Below are 19,687 nucleotides of genomic sequence, written 5' to 3'. Positions count from 1 at the left end.
CTGATGACTGCAGAAGTTTCATTCTACCAGCTGCTGTTTCATCTTCAGGATGCTCTGCAGAGGTACGTCATCACTCTCTCTTATACTGTGGAATGTTTAAAGTTTTTAGGACAGCAGCTATTTTTTTCTTTTACTGACATTTTTGTTTATTGTTTTCTTCATTAATTCATCAGTTGATGGTTGTCTCATAAATAGCAAAAAAGTTGCTCAGACTTCAGGTGACATTATTATATTGTTTTCTTCCTAAACATAAATATAAATATTAGCAACATTCAGTCTGTTGTAAACGAGGAAAAGCAGGAACCACAGAAAGTTTTGAATTTTGGATTTAAAGAAATAATTGATCTCTCATATCTAAACGACACACTTCCCTAAATGTTTCCTGGAAGTAACTAATAATAAAAATATTCGCTCTGGAAATCAGAAGTTTCACTGTGAAAATATGCTGTTTTCCCCCACATTTTCACACTTTAAAACGGTTCAATTTTGAGATGCAGGACGACACGAGGGTTAAATTTGATGCATGGAATTCGTTTCTCTGCATTAGACTGTTCTTGTCGTCCCCCAGCAGCTCTGCAGGTGTCGCTGCTGCTCAGAAACAGGAATGTGACCGCCTCAAATTCCGCCGAAGAAGAAGTAAAGTGAGCAGAGCAGCATGATGGGATATGAGTCCTCCGGCGGCGCGCTGCCGCCATGTCACCGAGAGAGAAACACTTAGCGCTGCTCTCCGCTGTGGGCCTGGTTACTCTCGCTTTTTACTATAGTCCTACTTTCCTCTACGCGACTTTAATTCTCGCAGTTTGTTGTTTTGCTTGTTACTATCACAGCGGAGAACCTCTTCCCGCCAGACTAGGCCCCAATCCTCGGGGTGGGCTGAGCATCCTCGGCGGGCTCCGACGCTGGCTGTGGGGTTGGGGGGAGACCGGCGTGTCGGTGGGCGCCCGGGGGAGGACGAGGAGCAGCAGCAGAGCCGAGCTCCGGGAGTCGGAGGGACACTTTAGACAAAGGGTCGGTGAAACCGGGATTTACCGCAGGGAAGGTTTGGCGAGTGACTCGTTTCTCTTCAGCCCCCGGGATTTCCTCATGGGGAGCTACATCGGGAAGCCCGAGAGCCCGACAGGGAGGCCGAGAGCCGTTAGGAACCCCCGAGAGCAGCTGCGGGAGAAGCTATCCAGACCCAACCATGCCGTCTACACCCCCAACAGGAGGCTCTCCTTCGCCGGGTATGTCATTTCATTCATTAAACTGGAGCTCCAGCAGATAAACGGTCTCTTCTTGGCGCGTTTTAATTATTAACTCGAGCCGTTTGAAATCTTTATCGTCACACACACGAGAGAAAACACTCTTTAAGTTCTGCATACAATAAATTCACAACAATAGCAAGATAACTCATAACATAAAGTACAAGAAGGACAGTCTATCCACCATATATTATCATGTATTTACTGACACTGATAGAAACTTTAATCGTGAGGGAAATTGATGTATTCAGCAGCTTACATACTACAAAAAACGCAAGATTAGCATTAAAGGCTAGTATATAGTCTAAAAGACATGCTCTACAATACTATAAGCTTTAAAACAGTACTATAAACTTACAATTTTAATATCTATAGAGATGGTAAATGTGAACCCAAAAGTCAATAAACATTATTTACATATTTCAAGGCTCAGTGATTTAAAGTTATTCATGCAGGTAGTAAAAACACAGGTGTAGTTGTAGACATTCTCAGAGTTTATAACTGATGGGTAGAGACATGTCCTAAACACCATTATTGTCAACTTGTGTGCTGTTGTAATAATTGGAAACATATATGATCTAAAAATATTTAACTTAAATACATCTAACTGGTTTTGGTTTATTAACTATATTTTACTCTATTGTGTTCCTGAAGCACGCTGTTGTCGGCTTTTACCCAGAAAATAAAATAAAATCATGGCTATTTGGTCTGTAACATGTCAGAAAAGGATGAAAACTATCCATCGGTGTTTTCATGAGACCCAAAATGATGTCTTCAAATGTCTTGTTTTGTCCACATCCCAAATATATTCAGTTTACTGCTGTAGTTGAGTAAAGACAACGTTCCGCTTTTAGAAGCTGCCGTCAAAGTATTTTTAATTATTTTTTCCTTTAAAGTGAATCAAAAGCTTTGATTCAATAATTAAAATAAATGACAAATAATTGAATACTCAGTGCTGCTCTAGTTTCTTGTGTTTTATCATCTTTATCTTTCCTTTTATAGTACGAAACTAGAAAATTTAATCATATAAACAAAAAAACAACACTTTTTCACTACCTTCAGTCAGTGATGTGTATTTTTAGTTTCCCATCATGTGTATCTCAAATAACACTCACCAGGCGTCTCCAGTTACAAATAAGAACAAATAACTCACTAACCAACGCTTTTTCCAGAAGATTCAGTCACTTATGTAAGTTTTTAATGTCCCACAATGAGAATACATCCACTCAGAAAAAAGTCCAGCAGCTTGTTTTCTTTGATTAAAAGCTGCCATGTGTTCAGTTAAGGTGGATAGTCAGCTGTTTATTTACTCGTTTATGACAATTAAGTGAATATATTTGGGCAAAACAAGACGTTTGAGACACTGGTTGATATTTTTCACTGTTTGGGAAAATGTAAATTTCAAAATGCTTTGCTGCAGCAGATTTAAGCTTCAGAAGAACTTCTGATGAAGTCTAAGATGTGTGCGGTGATGAAATGTTGGCTCGTGGTGAAATCAGCGTTTCAGTCTAGTATTTCTATGAACTACGTCGGTCTAACGTTGCGACTTCAAACGCTGCAGTGTGTGGAAATATTAAATTTAGTCGGCTTGCAAACATTTTATCCTGCACCAAAAATATCTTCAAAAATCCAGATTTCCTCTCAGACTTTGTGATGAACACAGAGGAATATTTAAGGGTCGCAGATGAAGCTCTGTGCGATGTAGATCTGTAACATCTTTGCTGTATTTTTCTCATAACATTATTGCATCTTTTTCCTCCTCAGGGAGCCGCTGGGCACGGTGGGCAGGTTCACCATCACCCCCCAGCGTCACTACCCCCTGCAGCAGCCGGGTGTGTCGCCGGTGGGAGTCCTGCCTCCCGTCAGATGGGACGGCTTCAGAAAGAAAAGCATCCTCAGTCCTCGTAATTCTCCGGCCGCCCTCAGCCCCGTCACCGTGAAGATCGCCAGACCCGACCACAGCAGCCCCAGGTCTCCACACACACTGAGCGTCATGTTACTGTGGGCTGTTTTACAAATTAAATGATCAGTAAAAGTCAATCTGAGGCAGATCTTTGGATTAATGCAGTAGAGATGTACAGTTGTCCTCTAGCATGGTCTCTTTTTAAGGTAGTAATATTAGTTGACACCATAACCTCATTTGTTTTTTTTTTTAACCGCACACGTCAGTCCCTCCAGGATTTCTCTGACTTTTTTCCAGATTGTTCCGGCCTTAAATGTCTGAATTTGCAGCAGCTTTTCTGAAAAATCACGATGTTTAAAGCAGATTTGTTGCGGCAGAAGGCGATAGCTGCGAAGAAGTTGCATTTTTTTGAGCTTTTCGAACATCTTCCAACGTTTTAACTGACAGCATTTATTCCATTTTGTACCCAACAAGCATGTTTCAGTCATGGCTAGAGAATGATTTGTTCTCTGCCATGCACAGTGTCTATTCATAAAAATGGTTACTGTTTCAGTAACGTTTCAATTAATTGTTCAACGACTGAAATTCCACCACAATATTGCACGGGTGCAACACAGTTTAGCTCCGCTTTGGTGAAGAACATCAGGGAATTGTTTTTACGGTCTTCAGCAGTAATTTTTGTTGGTAAATGAGACATTAGAATGGGACATGTCTGCATCGTCAAACCAGAAACAGGAAGTGAATTTGTTGACGAACGTGCATTATGACTGGTGGAACTCACAGGAGGCGGGCTAAAATTGCGTTAAAGTGGCAGTGATTGGACAGAAGTGGGACTGTATGCTGTTCTGTGTTTATTAAAACCTTGATTTGTTGCTGTGGTTTTTCTGTTTTTCCGTTGACACTGACCGGAGCTGCACCGTCTGTCTGTTGTTTGTGTTTTCAGTTTGGACCATCTGAGTTGTGCGGGGCTGTCCAGAGCCCCGGCAGATCCCTGCTCCAGAGAAAACGTCCTCAGGGTGTTGAAGGAAAGCCGCAAGAGAGAGGTGGAGGACGAGGACAGGAGCTTCATAGGCGAGCAGAAAAGCAAAAGAAGGTATCGGGCTGAACATGAAACAGTTTGATTGTTTTTGCTTCAATATGTAGTTTGATTGGTTTTATCTGATGGCACCACAAAATAGCAAGTCGATGGTATATTTTCGCTTTTTTTTTTATTAAAGAGGTCCGTTTGGTTAATGTGGCTGAAAGTTGTTCTGTGTTCAAGCTCTTTAACTCGAGTAAATTTAGTAAATACTCATGAGAAGCAGGACAAATCTAAACACCAGTGTCTGTCAGAAAAATATCAACCATGTATTTCCCTCTGATCATTCAGCACGACTTTCTACGACTTGATTCCAACATTCAGCCGGCTGACGCATGTTTTTAATCTGTTTTCATTCCTCAAGGCGTAACGACAGCGGTGGAAGTGCACACTCTGCGTTTGAGCCTCTGCTGCCCAACGGAACGCCGTCACAGCTGGTTCCTAAGTGAGTCAAAGTGTTCCGGAGCAGCTTCAGACTGCCGGATCTCATCTTTAAAGGTGTGAGCGAGTGTAGGTGGAAACACTTTCCTATTTCTTTCTTTTTCTCTCTCCAGGCCAGGAAGCCTGAAACGAGGGATGACCTCAGTGGCGGAGGAGTCCATCATGAAGAGGTCTCGTACCTCCTCCATCAGCTCGGCCAGTGGAGTCCACGCCCCCAGAGGAACGCCGGGCACCAGGAGGAACGCCATCCAGAGCTCCTACAGCTCCACACTCGGCCTCAGCCAGGTAAAGCATGGACGAACTACGTCATTTTAGCATCCGCGCCTCCTCACACAGAGCTTCTTAAGCAGAAAATTACCACGTCGTGCACCTCCAAATTTTTCTAACATGGATGGAGACATGGAAAACTGGCGGAAGAACAGGATCTCCTGGCAGCAGAAGTTCAGAAATACAGACATTTATATGATTTATCACAGAGATCACCATGGTAACCAGATTATGAACAATTCATGGTGTGAAATTAAAACTAACCGCTGAAATGCAACTGTTCGGTAACATGCATGTTGTAAGTTGTGTAAACAATGGCAGACTTCTTCTACTCCAGTTTAGTACCGTGGTAGACGTGCGTTTATGATACAGCGCCCCCTGCAGTTTGAGAGCAGACACCACATGGAGTTTAAAGTTACACATGTTCTCTACAGCGGATTTCCAAACGCTTCATTTCCGTGCGTCATAACCCAACCTCACACTAACCTGCTGTATTACAGTGAACATGATCCTGTGGTGGTAAAGAGGAGATGTGAAGCTTTAAATTAATATTTTCCTTCACAGTGGAAGAAACCGTCGGCTCCCAGCTCTCCTCTGTCCAGCCCCGGATCATCTCGATCTCAGACGCCAGAAGGAGCCTCCAAAAGGCCCAGGCATGTCTCTGTCGGTTTCCTTTTCATCATCTGCGTTTAATGTAATATTACAGCTTTTTAATTCTCCATTTCGTTACCAGAGAGGACGATGGACAGTCTCCCAGCTCAGCATCCTCAGTGAGGTCGGAGCAGACGGCCTCCGACAAGCCTCCTGTTACTTGTAAGTCTCATTTATCTCCTGCGTTAATGACAGAAGTTCCTCAGGAATAGAAAGGCAGCTCTGTGCAGCAGATTATTTAAAGTCTAAACAGCATTATCAGAACGTTTTAGCTGATAATTAAAGATGCATAAAGCTGCTTTGCCCGGTGGCCATTAGAGGCCACATTGATTGAACTTCATTTCCACAGATGGAAAGTCATTTCCCTTCTAGATCAAGGGCCTGTTTTTGTTTCTAATTTTCTACCGTGGGGCTTCCTCTACTCTGAACCCACTGATTAACTGAACATAAGATGCACATTTTGTCTTCTGCAGTCTCAACAAAGCACTACAACCCAAAGTCTCACTTTTTCTCCCCCTGGTGCAGTTGTGGTCCTTCATCTGGGAGAATCCACCAATATGGGATCCTGATCTGATACCAATAGTCAGCTTTTCTTAAATATAAAATCACGGGAATGTATTTTTCTTTTTAACCCTCGTAATGTCCTCCCAGTGGCCATCCACCTTTTGTCGTCTTCGATCAAAATGACCCCGCCTGGTTTATTTTAAGCATATACAGGGTTTCCCAAAAATCATTTAAGATGTCCATGTCAGAGTGAATACATGGTCAGGAGAAATGATACTTAGTAGGATTTATTTTTGACATGAAATGTTTTGTTCTGCAAATTTCAAAGGACTTCTTTGGAGTCCAACTAAATGTTCCCCCAACTTGGTTTTCCTCGTCTTCTGAGTCTGCCGGCTGTCCAGATCCTTTTTTCCGACACAAACAGCCTTCCTCCTGAAACCTCTTGTGCCACGTTCTAGTCTGTGCTTTCCTGTTGGTGCTTGGTTATGAAATCTTCTTACAAATTCGCCTTCCACATTCACATTTGACTGAGTTTGGGCGTATTTCAATACACAGAACGACTTTTATGTTGCAGAAAAGCAAAGAAATTTTAAACAGATTATTAGGTGATGAAATGATGTCTAATTTATTGGGCCTTTTGTGTTATAAATTGTCGATAAATTCTGCGTTACACCATTGGTTCAACCCACTACCACATTTTTTCCCTTTATTTTGGTATTTATGGCCAAACAGACCGTGTTACATAAAAGAATACGACAGCAAATGATTTTATTTGGGGTCAGAACGACTCATTTAACTAGGGTTAAATGACAGAAAACAATGAATTAGAAGCCAGATGTGAGCTTGAGGCGGTGAAACTCATGTCAGGGTCTTAACCTCTATGACCAGGGAGTCATTTTTATGAATTTACAGTATTAGTTTTGATGCAAATATCAGATTAGTGCATCCTGACTAAAACCTTTACTGTGAATTTCCACTGAAGGAAGCCGCTCACTTATCTTTGCATTTATTGTCTGTTTTATGATGATATTGCAGCCAAACTGACTCCGGTTCCCAACGTCCCAGTCCCTCCCTCAACAGACTCTGCTGGTAGTGGTGGGAAGAGGAAACGGAAGATCCAGCTGGTGTCCAGTCACCGGGACGATCAGATCTCTCTGGTGAGGAACGCAGGATTCTCAGACTTCTTTAGGAACCTTTATTAACACACAGATTTATCATTTTTTACTGTTTGTTGGTTTGCAGCCTCCACCCCCTGAGCTGGGATACACAATCACTGTGAAAGATCTGGATGAAGAGAAAAAGGCTGGCATTAGTAAAATCCAGAAGGTTCTGGAGACACCTGGTGAGTAGAAGCAGCCACAGGGATCAACTATTCAACTCCTTCACACTTGAATCATTCATACGGAGGTAAAATCAAATGCCCAGGTTGTCTGTAACTCTTTTCCTGGTTTGTTTTTCGTTTAGCTCCAGAGCCAGAAAAGTCTGTGTCTCCTCCGGTCACCACTTCCTCCCAGCCGGCCTCCTCGACCACCACCGCCACCCTGAGCAGCCTCCTGGCAGCTCCTCTGCCCACAGCTTCCAGCGCTGCCATCCCAGTCATCAACCTGGACCCCAGCCCGGGCAGCAGCGTCAGCACAGCTCCAGCAGCCTCCAACCCGCTGCTGGAGGCTCTGAAGATGAAGACCGTTACTCCTGCTAGCTCCACATCCGCTGCCAGCACAGCTACAGGTAAGAAGATTTAACTGAACCTCTTAGTTTGTTGGATTTTAGGTTGATATTCCAGAACTTCCCGTATATCTCGTTTCTTCTGTAGTGTCTGCATCGACCACACCTGTCCAACCCAGCAGCTTAAACCTGAAGACATCAAATCCCGCCGATGTTCTCCAGCCTCCTCCCCCCTACCAGCCTCAGTCCTCCTCTGCTGGTGTGGAGCAGCCCTCAGCCTTTACTCAGGTGTTGGCTCAGGTGTCCAAAGCTCCCAGCAGCACTCCACCTGTAGCAGGAACCGGCCTGTTTGGGTTGACCAGCCAGACCAGCACCCTCTCTTCTTCTGCAGCCTCCAACCCCGTCACCGCTACTGCCGCTCCGGCCATCAGCTCTGCGTCCGTCGGCACGTCCAAGCCTCTGCTGACATCAGGTTTCAAGCCCATCTTTCCCGTCACCACCACCCCCGCAGCCACAACGGCTTCAGAAAGCAAACCTCCTTTCAAGCCCATCTTTGGAGAAGCCACTTCCTCTGCTGGCGTTACGAAGCCTCCTTCCCTCACCACCACCAGCCCGGCCTTGACGGTTTGTTCAAGCAGTACGCCCTCAATATTTGGGGGGTTGACCAGCAGCACCACGGTCGCCCCTTCTGTTTTTCCTGGCATGACCATGACCAACACCCCCACAGCGTCCACAGTCTCCGTCACCTCCACCCAGCCTGCAGCTCCACCTGCTGTTAAATCCCTGTTTGGAAACTGGTCCGCACCATCAGCAGCAACCAGCACCAGCTCCACGGTCTCGGTGCAGGTGAACACAGGAAGCACATTTCAGTTTGGAGCTGCTACCACCACCACAGCAGCTCCAGCAGCAGCAGCTCCTGCAGCAGCTCCAGCAGCAGCTCCTGCCCCGTCTGCTGCCACCACTGCCCCCAGTAAAGGCACCTTCTCATTTGGCACCACTCAGCCGGATCCTCCAGCTGCCAGCCAGAAGGTGTTTTCTTTTGGGCAGGCTGCACCCAGCCAGAACACAACCACTGCTTCGTATGGAGGCTTCGCCATGGCCAGCACCTCCTCCACCACCGCTGCCACCAGCACCCAGTCCACCTTCGCCTTTGGAAAGTCGCCGTTTGAGGCTCCAGCTGCTCCGTCGACCTTCGGTTCCTCAGCAGCGCCGCCGAAACCTTTCACCTTTGGAGGCGGCGGGGCCTCGTCCACGCCTGCCTCCAACCCCGCCCCGGCTCCTTTCACTTTTGGGGCGACTGCTGCCACCACGGCGAGCACCTTCGGGACCCCAGCTAAACCAGCGTTCGGAGCCAGCTCCACTGGTTTTGCTTTCGGCGGCACCACGGCTCCCTCAGCCGCACCGCCGGCTGCACCGAGCTTCGGTGCAGCGACCCAGACTCAGAGCTCCGCCTCGGGAACCTTCACGTTCGGCAGCGCTGCTCCTCAGCCGGCCCCCTCCGGCCCCGCTCAGCCGGCAACCGGTGGGTTTAACTTCGGTGTTGGTATGCCGTGTCCCCAGTTTGGAACACCGGTTTCCAGTAATCCTGCACCACAGATGGGAAGCTTCAACTTTGGGGCTGCTGCTACTGACAAACCAGCTTTTGGTAAGAAAGAGACGGCTTTAGTTTGTTTATGGTTAATAATTAATAGGAAAGAAGGCACAGGAGGCCACTGAGAACTCGTGCTTTTTGTTGATATGAAACAGGATCTTAATGAACAAAAGAAGCAGATAGAGGTGTTTCAGGGAGAAACTTTTTTAAAAATTAACTGCAGTGTTTTGAAGAAGAATGAAAAGATGTGAATGGTTGTATTAACTGTAACCGTTGAGTGACATTTCCTCGTTCAAAAACTAAAACCTAATTACAAAAAAACAAACAAACAGGACAAACTTAAAAGGTAAATTTTGAATCCCAGGTTTTCTATTTCCTGTTTCAGTGGCATACTGTACTCTGATGTTAGTCGGACAGATGTTTTGGTGTTGCTTCAGGAACTCTTTTCCATTTATTTCTGTTTCAGTTGTATTTAATTGTGTTGCTTTCTCTGCAGGAACGTCAACTCCATCCTTTGGCCAGAGTGCTGCTGCAGGTCCGATTCCCTTTGGAAGTCCTGGAACTCCAGTCCAAGGCTTCAACGCTGTTCCATTCGGTACGTGATTTATGCTGCTTTTCTTAGACCTGGTCGTCCTCCTGCCACAAGGATTCAAGTTCAGATTCTGCCAGCAGTTGCAGCAGTAGTTAAGTGAAACTCTGCAGAACTTGTCGATGGGATTTTCTTTACTTTCTCTATTTGTTGCTGACTAAATACTTCAGATATTGTGAATATCTTTTCACCCGGTTTGGTTTGCATCAGCAGCTCTAGGACACCTGAAAACAAATTAGAAAATGTAAAATGAGGCTGACTGATTTGGGGGAAAACATCCAATTTTGTGGTTTTTTTTCTAACAAATATTTCCTTTTTTTTAATTTTTTTTTTGGCAAAGTAACATTTTAAAGTCGAGCCTCAGTTCAGTATTTACTGTAGGAAGTTCAAAATATGTGATGGCGCATTAACACATAAGACTATCAGAAGTGTGGCCGTCACACAAGGAGGACAGCATTAATTTGTAGAATCATCGAGTCGACAGGTGAAACTGTGCGATCAGTGTCTTTAACCCGAATCACTGTGAAATGTACAAACCTATTCCTAACCCTTGTTTTTGTTTCGTTCTCAGGATCTCCAGCGACTCCCTCCTTCTCCATCGGAGCCGGATCGAAGCCCTCCGGAGCTCGTCAGAGGCTGCAGGCTCGGAGGCAGCACAACAGGAAGAAGTAACCGGCTGCACGAGTCCCAGCGCCGCTTTCGGAGGACTTGAGCTGTTGCTGCTAAGGCTAATCTGGCTAACATCGCTCCGTTCTAAGCCCAACATCCCCCCCAATCAGGCCGCCACCTCTGCTTCCTTCCCCTTCTCCAGCGGGTGGCGTCTGCAGAGGATTAAGAAAGAGCACACCGGCTGGACGGCACTCGGCCAGGCGAGGGAACGTAGCAGCGCGGACGGAGGATCCACAGCGATGTACTATACTTGAAGAGAAAAGACAATTGAATAGTTTGATTCTGAACAAAAGCATATCCAAAGTTCTTTTTCCTTTTCCAGTACGCGGACACTCCCGTTGGTTCGTCTTAAGGAGAAAGTCGAGTCGGGCAAAAGGACTTGGAGCCTCGGCTCGTTTATTTTTTTACGTGAAGCGCTCACTGGTTTGTATGTTACCGAGTATTTGAGTACATTCTCTGAATAGGGTGAAAAACGCACAGTTGATTCAGACAAGGTACACGACGACGCAGAGTAAATGTAAAGTTATGAGACGTTTGCATTTAAATTATTTTTTTAAATTGGCTCTATGACCCTGGAAATGAATGAAGTGTTTGTGCACTCACAGGGGACTCAGTAAATGTCTTAACGTGGTTTGAGCAGACCTGCGTGTTCTCGTTTCATACTCTTTGTCATTACAAGCATTCCCAGAGTCCTCCTGTGGATGGCCTTTCTGTAGTTTCTTTGATAGCGATTGCCAACACTGGTCAGTGTGCGATTAGGACGACTACTCTCGACTTGTGCTGACAAACCAAAGCCAACTCATCAACTTCATGCCTGTGAAAAGAATCTGTGATCTGTTATCTTTAAACCCTGAGATGTGTGTGTTTGTGCCAGACTACCTCTCTTTACTCCCAGGCACTGAATCCTTGTTAATTCACTGAACAAAAACACAGATCTGACAGAATCGACTTGATTTCACCTTCAGCTGCTGTTAAAGCAGATGTACCCGAATGAATAGTGTTTTTTTTTTTGTTTGTTTTACAACACGTTATCCCACCGCTGAAATAGATCACTGTTACAATAGATAACTCCACATTCACACCAGATGTACAAAAATCTGATGAATTGGGACCTTTATCTGCGTGGTAATTACAGAAGTTGTCATGGCGATGCAGGGATTTTTGTTTCTATGTCTCTTATTTGCACCATAATTGGAGATTTTTTTTTTTTTTGTCAAGCAAACATGATCAGTTGATGTCAGCCGTTTTATGAAAAAGACTTCTGTTCTCAGTAATAATCACCTCTTTCTTGTGAAAAGTGAGCAGTATCTGATGCAGTTTTTGATGGTCAACTTTTAATTAATAAAAACTGAGTTTTGGCTGTGGATGTTCCGACAAGAACACAGTGAAATCTGCAACTTCTCCTTCTGATTTTCTACCGCGAGACCCCCGAACTGAGCCGACTCTATTTACTATTCGTTAACAGTAGGGATGTCCGATATCGTCCAACTCTCAATTTGCGATTCCGACATCAACCGATACCGACGTATATGTGGGGTATTTAACTCATTTTAGGTGGCGTCACATATCTCCTGTTGTGGAATTAACACATCAGTCCTCATTTTATTGTGATGCCGAATTGGATGCATTCTCAAGTGTAAACATTGTACAAAATAAGAAAACTACTTTATGTTAAGTTATGGGAAAAATGCCGTATTTTTTTTTTTTTTTTAATCGTCTCAAACTCATACTCTCCCTCCATCCCAAATGCTGGCAAAATCAAGGCATTTTTTTATCTGTTTTCATGACAGGCAAAAAAAATTGATAACGATATTGACCGATATTGGTGGGCCGATATTGATATCAGACATCCCTAATAAACAGTATATTGTTAATGTTTATTTTAAAATTGATTTTGGAGGTGGCATATAAGAAGTGGGGTTGAATGATTTTGGGAAAATTATCAGACTAAAATATTTTAAAGCTCCAGTTTGCCATTTATTGTGGAACAGATTTAAAACATGATGTAACATTACCACACGAGACACCATACACACATTAACTTTTCTGTTTTCCAATGCAAAGATAGGAACTTGATCACATATAGCTTCAAATGTGTGTTTCTATATTTTTTTAATAAGCGTAGCAGATTAAACATTTTCCACAAAAGCCCAACAAATCATGAATTATTGTTTTCAAGTGTGCTTTATATCAATTAATTTTTCAGTCCTGAAAAGAAGACATTAATTTTTACTACTGCTACATAACTGCAGGAAACAGTTTGTATAGCATGCAAAAAAACCTGTCAAATTATGATTTTAGAAACAAAAAATACAGGTTTGAAGTTTTCTCATGTTTTTATTTCATTATGGTTGACTGAGTTGAGGTTATTCAACAATAATTCAAACAAAAATGCAGAAATGGAATAAAAACTACCTCATTATCTGCTGATGAACGTTTAAATTGGATGCCTCCGGGCTACACATAAAAATATGTATTTAAAGTAGTAAAACTGGAATCACAATAAGAATTCTCATGACAATAATACTCAATTGACACTATTTTTATTGGCAAATATGTGTTTTTAATGTAGATAATTTAGGTAAACTTCAGTTGGATTTGAATGAAGGATGCTTACCTGTAAATGGAGTTCTTTTATGTTGTTTTTTTTTTTAATATTTATTCCACCTTTCACGGTTTAAAAAAGTTGTTTTAACCATGTTTTTTTAACAGAAACGCGCTCCAGTCCAGCAGCTGGCAGTAAAGGCTTTTAATTCAACTCATGCTGCGTTCACGTAATAGTGGCAGAAAACGAGATTACACGGTTAACGCCGATATTCAATATGGACTAAATTTGTGTTGTGTTTAATTTTCTTTTATTTAAATTGAGATATTAGTGCGTGTGTGTTCTTTCAACAGTTTGTTGACATGTTGGTGCTTATTTTCATTTATTTTCACCATTTAAGTAACAAGTCGAAGGCATTTAGTACTCGTATTTACGACTGAAACTAGAGCATCCAAATGCAGCACTAGTAGATTGTGAGCAATTGTACGCATGCGCAGTGCCCCAGTAGTGAGGGGTAGCAGAGTAGACGCTAGCGGCGCTAAAATACGTGGCAGAAAGCTTTCGACATGGAGGTAGCCGCTCTGGTCGCCTTGACTTTGTTACTGGGAGCACTGGTTGTTCTGGTGGCGTTAGCCGTGGGCCGACGGAAAGAAGAAATAAGAGAGGAAACGGAACAGGCGGCGGAGTTTGCCGGTAAGAGCCGAAGAAGCTAAAGAGCTAGCAGTCGAAGCGACTGTCGAGTCACCAACACAGTCATTAAAGCTGCATTCATTCATTCGTTCATTTATTCACCCTTTTATTTACTCTGTGTGGACAGAAGAGCCCCGTGTGGGTGACATTTCACTCAAACACGGACTCACGAAACCACAAATGAACACTAAAGCAACTTTTGAGTGGCTGTCACCTGTCGTCGGCCAATGGGCTCATGTTTTATTAACGGACCAATAGGAGCTCTGCTGACTCACCGCAGGTTTTAATGCTTTTATTGATCGTAAAGGTCCAAACCAAAGACCGTAGGACATTTAATTAGTTTATTACGAGTCTGAGAACATGATGGTAGAAAGTTTTAATGCATGTGAAATGGGGAAACTGACAGTCTTTAATAATAACTTCATATAAAGGAGGAGGTTTTCTGCTGACTTTTGATATTGGATTACATTATTTATGACTTTTGATATCAGCTGGCAAAGATCTGACTATGACTTAATAGTAAAAGCAAGGTTCTTCTCGCATCTTCCATAAAAATGCAGCTGAGTGAGATGTTTCTGAGCAAGAAGACAGCAGATATCCAGAGGACTGAAGCACACGGATCAATTTACAGCAATTAATTGGATTTATTAATGAGAAATATTGTTGTGTCAAATAATTATGTATATAAATAAAGATTTAGGAAAAGCAAACCATTTTTTTGCATTTCAGAATGAATTTACAGCTTTTTAATGCTCTAAAAATACTTTTAGAAGCAAATACTCCTGAGACATTCCTACGTTATTATTCACTCAGTGATGTTAATCAACTAATTGATAAATCAGCTGATCATTTCAGTTCTGTAATAGGCAGATCATCATATGTGCAGTTAGTAAAGACATAAACCCAGTAACCCTGCTTAGATTTTTGTTCAGCAGGATGTTAAATGCACCTGAAGTTTTGCATTTTAAAGGGCGAAAATGTGCATTTTTAAGGGTTTCAATGCTTCGATTCATTATTGAAACAAGAAAGTGAAACTTCTGGATGATGATCTCTTGATCTGGATAAAAAATGTGAACATATTGTCAATTTGTTTTTCTTTAATAAATGTCTGAAGACTAGATCCACATTTTTTCTGTGTCATACATCAAACATGTTTATTCTCATCTTTTCATATCATCTGTTCTGCTGCTACAGTAAAATTATAATCTGACTTGTGGTTTATATTCTCTCGAGAGCTAAAATAATCTTTCCTCGGCTATAACTCACCAGCCACTCCTTAACTTGATCTTTCCCCTGCTGTTTTCTTACTGCAGTCAGAGCTTTGGTCGGACCATGCCTCCTGTGTGACGACGACTAAAGCAGCCTCCTTGAGACTTTTACTTGCTTTAACAGTCATGAAAACATTCCTCTGTATCCCTGGTTGTCTTCCAGCTGAGAGCAGTGCGGTAAAAGGTCCTGCATCCAAGAAACAGAAGCAGGAGAAGCAGCGCAGCCGCAAAGACAAACCTTCACAGCACAGCTTCAGCCACCCGCTGCTGGCATCCTCCCTGAAGGTGAACCAGAACACACAGTAAAACACACATGAAGAGCTCGCTGTTCATCAAGTGTCTGCAGATACAAACAGCACAGATGTCCAAAAGGGATCTGTTTGTGTTGAATGCCTCTATTAATCTGTTTTAAATAGGATGAAGAGAATATCAGAAACGTCTATCAGGTGTAAAGTTCAACTACAACAATATAAACATCCAAATCTCCATGAATCTTTACATTGATGTCATGTTTTAATGCATTAGTTTTTGCTCGACCGAACGGATTTATGAGCCGTTTTTTTAAAGTTTTAAAGTGTTGTCTCCCTTTTTCATCCTTCTCCAGAGCCTTTTTTTGAACATGTGTGTATCTGTGTGCTTCTCAGGGCCACAGTGGAAACGTGACGTGCCTCGATTTCAGCAGCAACGGGAAGTACCTGGCCTCCTGCGCCGACGATCGCACCGTCCGGATCTGGAGCACCAAAGACTTCCTGGACCGGGAGCACAAATGTCTGAGGGCCAACGTGGAGCTGGATCACGCCACGCTGGTCCGCTTCAGCCCAGACTCCAGGTTTCTCACCTACTTTTTACTATCAGACTCAAAACATCTCCAGTCTGGCCCTAAACTAACCGTTAACATCTCAACTAGAAGCCTGACTAAAACCTGCTGTTGGTCCAACCAAGTCCTTTAACCATGTCCCACAGCTCAAACAGCAGTAAGACATTAAGAAAAAAGGAGTAAAACGCTGACAGAATAAAAATCACCACTTCCTCCTCAGTTTTTGTGTCATTTTAGTGTCATTTTTGCAACCTTTTGGGTCTTTTCGTGTCATTTTTGGGTCATTTTAGCATCATTTAATGTAAATATGAGCATTTTTCTGTCATTTTTGCAGAATTTTGTGTAGTTTTTGTGTCATTTCAGCATTATTCATCTCAGTTTTATGTCTTTCTATGTCATTCTAGCATCATCTTGTGTCATTTTTGCAACTTTTTGTGTCTTTTTTTGTGTCCTTTTATGTCATTTTCAGCAGTTTTCTGTCATTTTTGCAACCTTTTGGACCTTTTTATGTTATTTTTGGGTCATTTTAGCATGATTTTGTGTCAGTTTTGTGTTTTTATGTCATTCTTGTATCATTTTACTTAAATTTTTTGCATCTTTTTGTGTAATTTTTTATCATTTTTGCCTCTTTTGCAACATTTTGCGTCATTTCTGGGTCATTTTAGCATCATTCATGTCAATTTTATGTCATTCTAGTATGATTTTGTGTCATTTTTGCAACTTTTTGTGTCATTTCTGTGTCCTTTTATGTCATTTTCAGCAGTTTTCTGTCCTTTTTGCAACATTGTGTGTCATTTAAGTGTCATATTTGCAACCTTGTGGGTCTTTGTGTGTTATTTCTGGGTAATTTTAGCATCAATTTGTGTAAATATCAGCATTTTTCTGTCATTTTTGCATCATTTTGGGTCGTTTTTGTGTCATTGTAGTGTCATTCATGTCAGTTGTATGTCTTTCTATGTCCTAGTATCATTTTGCAACCTGCTGCTGTTGAGGTGATTTATGGACACAGGTACTTGATAATAACATCAATTCTCTCCTCGTCACTGCAGGGCGTTTATCACCTGGTTGGCCAACGGAGACGCCATTCGAATCTTCAAAATGACCAAGAAGGATGACGGCACTTTAAGCTTCAAAGCCGCCGCTGAGGATTTCCCACAGAAACACAAAGCTCCCATCCTGAACATCGGCATTGCAGAGACGGGTACAGATATCTTTAAAGCACATGTTAACCTGCAGTTTGCGTTATTATTATGGTGTGTTTAGGCCAGTGGTGCACAAACTAATTCTGACTCTTCTCCTCAGGTAAGTTCATCATGAGCGCCTCCACCGACACCAGCATCCACATCTGGGACCTGAAAGGAGACATCCTGGCCTCCATCAACACCAACCAGATGACCAATTCTTACGCTGCCATCTCCCCGTGTGGAAGGTCAGTCCCACCCTCTAGGTTACGTTCTGAAAATGATGCATGTCTTTATCTCCACCTCACAAGAATGCTTTTTATAAATGTTTCTTTCATCCGAGGCCTCGATGACGTCTCAACAAACTTGGATGTCATTTTTATGCATAAAATAAGATCCTCTGAACGTTTTATCAGTTGGTAAAATGCTGCAGTAGAAGAAGAACTTAATATTCCGTTAATAATACGTCCGTCTCTGTTGTCAGGTTTGTAGCTTCCTGTGGTTTCACTCCTGACGTGAAGGTCTGGGAGGTTTGCTTCGGGAAAGGAGGAGAGTTCAGAGAAGTGGCGAGAGCCTTCGACCTGAAGGGCCACTCAGCAGGAGTTCACGCGTTCGCCTTCTCTAACGACTCTCACAGGTGATTAAACGTTCCTCATTGCAGTGCAGAGACAAAGAGGCGACTTTAGAGCTTAAAGAAATGAGCTGGTGTTTGCACATATCTGTATCTTTTCTTTGTGTTTTTATTCAGTTCTGTCTTTCAATCGTTTTTATGTCTTATGAGTTTCTGTTTGTAGTTCTACAACACTTGGGTTCAACTTCTGCTGTTTTAAATGTGCTTCATAAATAAATTTAACTTTCCTGTTCATTGGTAGATTGGTGCCGCTCACATCTGTAAGATAAATATGAAGACAGCAGATAGTGAGCTCAACATAACAGACGGCTCACCTTTATGAATTTATGGCCTGCTGTTGTTGCTTACTTTCATTTAACTTCATTAGATTTTACATATTTGACAGGTTGGGGGAGATGTGATGATGTTTGTGTCTGTTTTTTGTATTTTTACTTGTTTCATAACCCCTTGCTGCTCTTTAATTTAATTTATCTTTAAGCTTAGTTTTAAATTCTTTTCTGTGGGTTTAGATGAAGCCGTGAGTTAGTCGTGTTTATTTGTTTTTCTTTATTATGTGTGTGTTTTTGTTTGTCCATTTTTGAGCTGCATATGAATATATACAAAAAAGATGTAGTTTAAATAAAACATTTGGTTAAAAAAAGATATTTACTAGAAACTGTAGATCTCCTTTACTGGAGTTCTCACAGTGATGATGGGACTCCAGAAAGTATCAGGAAAGTCACTGCTAGACGTGTTTATTTACAGTTTAAAGAACTAAAATCTAACCTCCTATTCAGCTGTGGATGGTACAGACATCACATTTCTGTCCTCCGTTTCTCATGCTTTAAATATGCAGAGTAACGTGTCCTTGTCTCTGTCAGAATGGTGACGGTCTCCAAAGACGGAACGTGGAAGCTGTGGAACACCGATGTGGAGTACAAGAAGCAGCAGGACCCTTACCTCCTGAAGACGGTTCCCTGTTCCTCGTCTGAAGGCAGCCGGGCGGCTTTATCTCCGGACGGCCGCGTGGTCGCCATCAGCGACGGCGTTAATGTGGCGATGTACGACGCCGGCAGCGGAAAGCTGGAGGAGGAGTTCCACGGCGTCCACAGCGAGGAGATCACCGACCTCAGATTTGACGTTAACGGCCGTTTCTTGGTGTGCAGCGGCGACAAGGCGATCCGAGTGTTTCACAACGCGCCGGGCTACCGGGCGGCCATCAGGGACATGCAGGACATGCTGAAGAAGGCCCAGAACGAGGCCATGAAGCAGAGACTGCAGCAGCAGATCAAAGAGGCTCAGAGCGCCCTGGACACTGTGCTCGCTGCTCCCATCGACTGAAGCAACCTCCAGGAAGCGGCTCTGGTCGTGTCTGACTCTGACTGCTGGTCTCTAATGTGATGTCATCTCTCCTACTGGCTCTGAATGATCCCAGAGGAATCATGGAATCTGCATGCAGTTTTAATAAAGACTGTGTTTTTATGGAAAGTGCAAGTTCTTTGTGTTTGATGTTCAGTAAAGTCTTGAAGGTTTTTTTGATGGTGAAAGCTTCCTGCAGCGCTGCACTGAAAAGTTTTAACACATAGAAGCTCTACCAGAAAATCAGCGGCAGAAGAGGAGCTGCTTGGTGGTTTCTCCTGTCAAATAGCTGCTGGTTTCAGGAAAGTTCACAGTCCATACGCTTAGTGAGACTCTGTTTTTCTTTTAGCTTTTTATGCCCCCCCTCAACGAAGTGGAAAAGGGGGATATAGGTTTGGCCTCCGTCCATCCGTCCGAGATGAAGGGGACAGCTTTTCTCGGAAACTATTACAGCTAGGATTACGAAATTTAGAGTGTAGCTTCACATCATGGACACCTTGATCAAGTTCGAAAATGAGACCTGTGCGATAATATTTAACAGAGTTATGGCCCTTGATCACTATTTTGGATATAGACTCATAGACATCACATGTGGCGGGGGATATTGATGACCATGTC

At 42.9% G+C, this 19,687-nt stretch overlaps 2 protein-coding genes across 2 annotated transcripts; both read left to right on the top strand.

The window, feature by feature from the left end:
- The first annotated feature begins 623 nt into the window (after positions 1-623).
- Positions 624-11,996, top strand: pom121 (POM121 transmembrane nucleoporin). The gene is made up of 13 exons (XM_022194351.2): positions 624-1,223; positions 3,006-3,212; positions 4,088-4,237; positions 4,587-4,667; positions 4,777-4,948; positions 5,495-5,583; positions 5,664-5,743; positions 7,121-7,242; positions 7,328-7,427; positions 7,550-7,813; positions 7,899-9,395; positions 9,838-9,936; positions 10,502-11,996. Exons 1-13 carry the CDS (start codon positions 694-696, stop codon positions 10,600-10,602), a joined length of 3,492 nt encoding a protein of 1,163 aa, XP_022050043.2. The 5' UTR covers positions 624-693; the 3' UTR covers positions 10,603-11,996.
- Positions 11,997-13,623: 1,627 nt separating this feature from the next.
- Positions 13,624-19,198, top strand: tbl2 (transducin beta like 2). The gene is made up of 7 exons (XM_022194350.2): positions 13,624-13,837; positions 15,266-15,387; positions 15,747-15,931; positions 16,969-17,120; positions 17,222-17,348; positions 17,585-17,737; positions 18,592-19,198. Exons 1-7 carry the CDS (start codon positions 13,711-13,713, stop codon positions 19,049-19,051), a joined length of 1,326 nt encoding a protein of 441 aa, XP_022050042.1. The 5' UTR covers positions 13,624-13,710; the 3' UTR covers positions 19,052-19,198.
- Positions 19,199-19,687: the final 489 nt, after the last annotated feature.

The sequence above is a fragment of the Acanthochromis polyacanthus genome, chromosome 17, assembly GCF_021347895.1.
Source record: "Acanthochromis polyacanthus isolate Apoly-LR-REF ecotype Palm Island chromosome 17, KAUST_Apoly_ChrSc, whole genome shotgun sequence".
NCBI lineage: Eukaryota > Metazoa > Chordata > Actinopteri > Pomacentridae > Acanthochromis > Acanthochromis polyacanthus.
This window is presented reverse-complemented; position numbering and strand designations above follow the sequence as displayed.

Excerpts from the sequence above, each read along its gene's own strand:
- pom121 (XM_022194351.2), top strand. The coding sequence starts at position 694 with ATGTCACCGAGAGAGAAACACTTAGCGCTGCTCTCCGCTGTGGGCCTG. Across the intron at positions 1,224-3,005 it reads AGGAGGCTCTCCTTCGCCGG|GGAGCCGCTGGGCACGGTGG; the intron begins GTATGTCATTTC and ends TTTCCTCCTCAG. Across the intron at positions 7,428-7,549 it reads GAAGGTTCTGGAGACACCTG|CTCCAGAGCCAGAAAAGTCT; the intron begins GTGAGTAGAAGC and ends TTTTTCGTTTAG.
- tbl2 (XM_022194350.2), top strand. The coding sequence starts at position 13,711 with ATGGAGGTAGCCGCTCTGGTCGCCTTGACTTTGTTACTGGGAGCACTG. Across the intron at positions 15,932-16,968 it reads CGCTTCAGCCCAGACTCCAG|GGCGTTTATCACCTGGTTGG; the intron begins GTTTCTCACCTA and ends TCGTCACTGCAG. Across the intron at positions 17,121-17,221 it reads CATCGGCATTGCAGAGACGG|GTAAGTTCATCATGAGCGCC; the intron begins GTACAGATATCT and ends TCTTCTCCTCAG.